At 45.8% G+C, this 7503-nt stretch overlaps 1 protein-coding gene across 1 annotated transcript in view; it reads right to left on the bottom strand.

Moving 5' to 3' along the window:
- Positions 1-5095: 5095 nt before the first annotated feature.
- The window catches only part of LOC147105445 (uncharacterized), an 88539-nt gene continuing 86131 nt past the window's right edge, over positions 5096-7503 (bottom strand). Inside the window, exon 11 of the mRNA XM_086010901.1 lies at positions 5096-5100. Within this exon, the coding sequence (XP_085867027.1) occupies positions 5096-5100 (5 nt within the window). The remainder of the gene's footprint in view (positions 5101-7503) is intronic.

The following is a 7503-nucleotide window of genomic DNA, read 5'->3' as shown; positions in this document are numbered from 1 at the left end:
ACTCAATTAGATGCGTACCCTTTGCCTAAGATTGATGAGCTTATCAACAAAGTATCTCAGTATAAGTTTTTTAGCACTATTGATTTAAAGAGTGCTTATCAGATTCCTATTGTTAAGAGGGATCAACCATATACAGCCTTTGAGGCTGGTGGAAAGCTGTATCAGTTTTGCCAAATACCATTTGGTGTTACTAATGGTGTTGCTTGTTTTCAACAGGCAATGGATGCTTTTATAAGTGATAACTCTCTCTCTGACACCTTTTCATATTTAGATGATATCACGGTGTGTGGTAAATCAAGGGTGGAGCATGATTCTAATTTAGAAAGATTCCTTCAAGCTGCGGAAAAAGTTGGTTTAACTTTTAATAAAGAGAAGTGTATCTTTTTGACTACTGAGGTAAATCTACTGGGGTATATTATCTCGGGAAATAAGATTAAACCAGATCCAGAACGTTTGCGACCATTGATCGATTTACCTTATCCTACTAATTCTAAGGCTTTGCAATGAGTTGTTGGACTGTTTTCTTACTATTCTAATTGGATTGCAAACTTTTCGCAGAAGATCCGGCCCCTTATTTGGGTTACGACATATCCTCTATCATGGGAGGCCAGGACATGTTTTGATCATTTTAAAAAGGATATCTTAGGAGCAGTTGTGCATTCTATTGATGAGCAGGTTCCCTTTGTGATTGAGACGGATGCTTCTGATTTTGCAATTGGGGCTACTCGGAACCAGAATGGAAGACCTGTGGCCTTTTTTTCACGTACCTTGAACAATAGTGAAAAAAAACATTCTTCAATAGAAAAAGAGGCATATGCAATAGTAGAAGCACTGCGTAAATGGAGACATTATTTATCGGGGCAACATTTCACGTTGGTAACCGATCAAAAATCTGTGTCCTTTATGTTTGATGTTAAACATTTTGGAAAGATCAAAAATGACAAAATAATGAGGTGGAGGATTGAGTTGGCATGTTACCATTTTGATATAGTTTATCGTCCGGGGAAGGATAATGTTGCTGCTGATGCACTGTCGAGGGCTTATTGTTCTGTGATTCACGGAGATACGCTTATTAATCTTCACAATGCCTTATGTCATCCTGGGGTTACGAGGATGATACACTTCGTACGCAGTAAGAATTTGCCCTTTTCAGTTGAAGACGTCAAGCGGATGACTTCATCATGTTCTATCTGTGCTCGGTGTAAACCGAATTTCTTTAAGCCTCAACGAGCTCATCTTATAAAGGCTACTTCTCTTTTTGAACGTCTGAGCGTTGATTTTAAGGGGCCTCTTCCTTCAACGACTCAAAATCGATACATTGTTGTGGATGAGTTTTCAAGGTTTCCTTTTGCTTTTCCTTGCGCAGATGTATCAGCTGCTACAGTTATCAAATGTCTGACTCAACTTTTTGTTATCTTTGGGATGCCTGCGTATATCCATTTGGATCAGGGAAGTTCTTTTTATGTCTTCCCAGTTGAAGGAATACCTTCAGAGTCGGGGAATTTCTACTAGTAGAACTACCCCGTATAACCCCCAGGGTAATGGACAGTGCGAACAATACAATGGGGTGATCTGGAAGGCAGTTATGTTGGCTTTGACATCCCGGAACCTTAAGAATACACAGTGGGAAATGGTACTGCCTGATGCCCTGCATTCCATTAGATCATTGCTTTCAACAGCTACTAATGTGACCCCCCATGAAAGGCTCTTTAATTACCCGCGGAGATCTACTACGGGATATTCGGTACCTTCATGGCTTACTATGCAGGGACCTGTGCTGCTTCGACGCCATGTTAGATTGTCAAAATATGATCCTTTATTGGAGGAGGTGGAGCTGTTGGAGGCAAATTCCCAATATGTTCATATTCGATTCCAAGATGGGAAAGAAAGTACTGTTTCAATTAAAGATTTGGCTCCTTGTGGTGGCCAGCCCTCTTCTGAGGATACTAATAATAGTCACGATTCAGATAATGTGGATGTTGTTATAGATACTACGAATATTTCCAATCCTACTGCAGATAATTATACTTCTATTAGTCAGCCTTTGATAAATGTTCATGACCGTCCTAGTTTACTTCCTGATGGGATTTCCAATCCAGAAACCGTTGATAATCGGGATATGGATAGCCTTCCTGCAGAAGATACTTCGGTGTCTCCGGGTGTGGGAGGGCAAGGAATTTCACCAAGGTTAAGAAGGTCGACACGAACAAGATATCCGGTCGACCGATTGAAAATGGACTTTTAAATTGATAGTAATGTTTTAAAATTGTTGAAATATTATATTTGTATTTTAGTTGTAAATAAATTAATTATAAATTGTAAAGGTTGTTTTAGGTTGGAGCATGTTTTAAAAGGAGGGGTGAATGTGGTGATTATTTCCTATGTTTAATAAGAAGTATTGTGATTGGTGAATGGGGTGGTTGTTCTCTGTTAGTAAGAAGTATTGTAATTGGTTGTTTGTTTCTACCTTGAGATATATGCTGTAAACTCATTGGTAGTGGATGTCAGGTGATTTGAGGTGGCCATCTTAAATTCAGTTCTCTCCAGTCATGGTTGGAGACTGGTGTTGAAAGATGTGCTACTGGATTTTTAAAGTTAATAAAGCCTAGATTAGAAAGGCAAATCTATTCTTTATTTCAGTGTCTGACTCAGCTGCTGGTGCTGAGATCTGGTATTGGGAAGGTTTTGGTGCAGCAACAATGATGTGGTACATCAGCATTGTCTTAAATTCTATTTTCCAGATTTTATTTTCACAGGTGCTGTATGTCTCACACTTTTTATTTCCATCTTTCAAAGAAGTCTACTGAGAAGTTAGGAAATAGTGAGCCAGTGATATAAAGACACCACAATTATTTTAGAAAATGGAGAAGATGTGCATCCTTCATGGTGTAACCTTTATGCAGTGGAGGAAGTACTAGGGGTCAGTTAGATTTTCTTCAATACCAGTTGTTCTTTTTTTTGTTTAGCCAGATGTCAGATATTCACCCTTCAAACCAGAGAAGTTCATATAAGTAGACTTTCTATTTGTTTGATATGGAGTGCACATTCTCTTTAGTACTGAGGGAGTGCTGACAGAGATGACGACATCTTTCGGTTAAACTGACATCCTGTCTGCTCTCTCAGGTGGATGTAAAACATCCTATTTGGAGAAGGGCAAGGAGCTCCATCCAGTGTCCTGTCCGTCATTTATCCCTCAAATGATATCACTAAAACAGAATGTTGGGCATCTATGTCACTGCTGTTTGTGGGACCTTTCTGTGTCTCACACTGAAAACATGAACATTTATAGATCCTGTATGGGGGGACTTATACTGAAAATATATTAGGAACATAGGAACCAGAGTAGGTCAATCATCCCCTCGAGCCTGCTCCGCCATTCAATTAGATCATGGCTGATCTGTATTTCACTCCACTTACCTGCATTGGTTCCATATCCCTTAATACCATTATCTAACGAAAATCTATCAATCTCAGTTTTGAAATTTTTAATTGACCTAGCCTCAACATTTTCTGCGGCTGCAGACGTGATTCCAGGATGGTATGTTGCCTCTCCAGTGCCAGGGTCGAAGATGTCACTGAGTGACTGCCGGACATTCTGAAGGGGGAGGGTGAACAGCCAGAGGTCGTGGTCCATATCGGTACCAACGACTTAGGTAGAAAAAGGGTTGAGTTCCTGCAGGCAGATTTTAGGGAGCTAGGAAAGAGATTTAAAAACAGGACCGCAAAGATAGTAATCTCTGGATTACTCCCTGTGCCATGAGCTAGTAAGTATAGGAATGTGAGGATAGAACAGATGAATGCGTGGCTGAAGAGATGATGCAGGAAGGAGGGCTGAAGAAATGATGCAGGAAGGAGGGCTTCAGAGTCCTGGGACATTGGGACCAGTTCTGGGGGAGGTGGGACCTGTACAGGCCAGACGGGTTGCATCTCAACAGGGCCAGAACCAATATCCTCGCAAGGGGGTTTGCTAGTGCTGTTGAGGAGAGTTTAAACTAATTTGGCAGGGGATGAGCACCAGGATGTAGCACTAGAAAGGAGAAACAAGGTACATAAAGGATGGGGAGAGACAGATAGCACTAGAGTAAGAAATAGTAAGGTATTAGGTGGGGTCAGATTAAGAGAAAATACAAGAAGGTCTAAGACAGGTTTACAGCGCATGTGTGTAAACGCACGAAGTGTGGTAAATAAGGTTGGTGAGCTGCAGGTGCAAATAGCCACATGGAAATATGATGTTGTGGCAATAACAGAGACCTGGCTCAAAAAAGAGCAGGATTGGGTTTTAAATATTCCTGGATATAAAGTGTTCAGGAAAGATAGGGAAGGAAAGAAAGGAGGTGGGGTGGCAGTATTGGTTAAGGAGAATGTTAGTGTTGGAAACAGGATGTCCTGGAGGGGTCAAGGACAGAATCTATTTGGTTAGAGTTAAGAAACAACAGAGGCGCCATTACACTACTGGGTGTATTCTCTTGGCCCCCAACTTGTGGGAAGGATATAGAGGAGCAAATTTGCAGTGAAATTACAGAGAGGTGCAAGAAATATGGAATAGTGATAATGGGGGACTTCAATTATCCTAATATAGACTGGGATAATAATAGTGTAAAGGGCAAAGATGGGGAAGAATTTCTGAAGTGTGTTCAGGAGAACATTCTTGATCAGTACATTTCCGGCCCAACAAGGAAGGAGGCATTGCTGGATCTGGTTCTGGGGAATGTGATGGGTCAAGTGGAGCAAGTGTCAGTGGGGGAACACTTAGGGAACAGCGATCATAGTATCATAGGTTTAGATTAACTATGGAAAAGGACAGGGAGCAATCTGGAGTAAAAATACTTAATTGGAGGAAGGCCAATTTCAGAAGATTGAGAATGGATCTGGCCCGGGTAAATTGGAATCAAAGATTGGCAGGCAAAACTGCAATCGAACAATGGGCTGCCTTTAAAGAGGAGATAGTTCAGGTACAGTCAAGGTACATTCACACGAGGGGAAAAGGTAGGGCAACTAAAGCCAGAGCTCCCTGGATGATGAAAGAGATAGAGAGTAAGATGAAGCAGAAAAAGGAGGCGTATGACAGATGTCAGGTTGGGAATACAAGTGAGAGTCAAGCTGAATATAGAAAATTAAGAGTGGAAGTGAAAAAGAAAATAAGAGGGGCAAAGAGAGAGTATGAGAATAGATTGGCAGCTAACATAAAAGGGAATTCAAAAATCTTCTATAGGCATATCTATCTTCTATATATATAAACGGATACTTCTGTCTATCTGTCTGTCTGTCCTCACGTGTGCGTCTGTCCGGCTATGCGCTCGAAAGTTATAGAGCGTACCTACGCGCGCGTTACCTCCAAAGAAAGCTTACGCTTCCGGGACGGTCATAAGCATATTTACTTTTCGGTTGGACGAAAATTGTTCGCGCCTTATGCAAAAAAACCTTCAAAATTAAACTCATTATCTGCTACTTAGCATTGATTGACTGACGTCAAGGTTCGACCAATCCTGTGCCGTCACGATTGACCAATCTTACAGTACGGTCCCCTGATGGTTGGCCAATCGGTGTGTGGGCGGGACTAATCGTTTTCATCTCAGGGATCTGGCAGCCATTGTTTCACTGCCATTACTTCAGCTTCCAGCTCAAACTACTTTGATCATCCAGCTTTGAAAAAGTTAGTATCTCTTTTAAAAATAACATAAGATTTACCAAAACGTTTTATAAGTACTTTCACTTTCATCTTTCAAGGTATTAAAAGGTAGAAATGTTGCCCGGCAGCAGATTGAGACAGGCACACAGACAGGGCCCAAAAGCCTGGGACCCGATTTAAAATGTTGCCCGGCAGCAGATTCACAGAGGGACACAGAGAGGCCCCAAAGCCTGGCACTCGATTTAAACCGCCCGGCCCAAAACAGCCCTGGCAAAGCCGGGCTCCCCCCCCAGCTAGTCTATATATATAAAGCGATTTGTCTGTTTGTCTCTCTGTCTGTCTGTCCGCTATACACTCAAAAGTTATAGAGCGTACCTACACGCATGTTATATCAAAAGAAAGCTTATCATTCGGGGAGTCTAATAGGTGTATTAACTTTTTGGTCAGACAAAAATTGTTCCGACAGCATACAAAAAAGGTTAAAAAAACGGCAAAATTCCGCTCAATAGCGTTGAGTGACGTGATGGTTGACCAATCGGTGCATCATGGGGGGGGGGGGGTTCATTGTGTGTGTGGGCAGGCCTAATCTTTCTGAGCTGAGGTGAGTGGCCGCCATCTTGATTTCTAACTATTGATTTATTTTTCCCACTTTCTGTGTGTGTGGAGGGGAAATTGTTTTTAAAAAAAGTAAATTAATTTGTAAATATTTTTTCTGAGCTGATTAATTTTCCTACCTTTCACCCTTTTTTTTCCCTCTTGACTCGCTGCCTCCGCCGGGCGCCGCAACCTTGGAGGGTTACCCCACCTGCAGGCCTCGAAGCCTCGGCCTCTCCTCACCAGCCACGCACGAGCTAGGCACCGCCCGTCCTGCCCTGCGATCGCTGCCATCTTGGTAAAGGCTGGCGGCGCGGGATTGAGCCGAGCTGACGGGGCGGGAGTCAATGCGCGCGTCAACGTCTGCCCGGAGTGCGACCTCAGCTAAGGTGAGTCCGGCTGGGCCTCGCGCTAGACCACACACCGGCCGGCCCTGATCCGCACACGGGGGCTTCGGCTCACCACGGCCGGGCTCTCAGGAAAGGCACACAGAGAGGGGGAGGGAGGGACAGAGAGGAAATCAGGGAGAGACAGGGGGAAGGAGAGGAGAGGGGGAGGGAGAGGAGAGGGAGAGGAGAGGGGGAGGGAGAGGAGAGGGGGAGGGAGAGGAGAGGGGGAGGGAGAGGAGAGGGGGAGCGAGAGGAGGGGGGGAGAGGAGAGGGGGAGCGAGAGGAGGGGGGAGGGAGGGAGAGGAGGGGAGGGAAGGAGAGGAGAGGGGGGAGGGAAGGAGAGGAGAGGGGGGAGGGAGGGAGGGAGAGGGGGAGGGAGGGAGAGGAGAGAGGGAGGGAGAGGAGAGGGAGGGAGGGAGGGGAGAGGGGGGGCAGGGAAAGGAGAGGGGGGGGCAGGGAGAGGAGAGGGGGGCAGGGAGAGGAGAGGGGGGGGGGGGGAGGGAGAGGAGAGGGGGGGGGGGAGGGAGAGGAGGGGGAGAGGGAGAGGAGGGGGGAGAGGGAGAGGAGGGGGGAGAGGAGAGGAGAGGGGGGAGGGAGAGGAGAGGGGGGAGGGAGAGGAGGGGGGAAGGAGAGGGGGGGGAGGGAGGGAGGGAGAGGGGGAGGGAGGGAGAGGAGAGAGGGAGGGAGAGGAGAGGGAGGGAGAGGAGAGGGAGGGAGGGAGAGGGAGGGAGGGGAGAGGGGGGGCAGGGAAAGGAGAGGGGGGGCAGGAGAGGAGAGGGGGCAGGGAGAGGAGAGGGGCAGGGAGAGGAGAGGGGCAGGGAGAGGAGAGGAGGGGGGGAGGGAGAGGAGGGGGGAGAGGGAGAGGAGGGGGGAGAGGAGAGGAGAGGGGGG

This window comes from Somniosus microcephalus, chromosome 17 (assembly GCF_052327205.1).
Source record: "Somniosus microcephalus isolate GS21.2 chromosome 17, FLI_Smic_1.0, whole genome shotgun sequence".
In the NCBI taxonomy this organism is placed as follows: domain Eukaryota; kingdom Metazoa; phylum Chordata; class Chondrichthyes; order Squaliformes; family Somniosidae; genus Somniosus; species Somniosus microcephalus.
The sequence above is the reverse complement of the archived record's forward strand: the minus strand, read 5'-3'. Positions and strand labels throughout refer to the sequence as shown.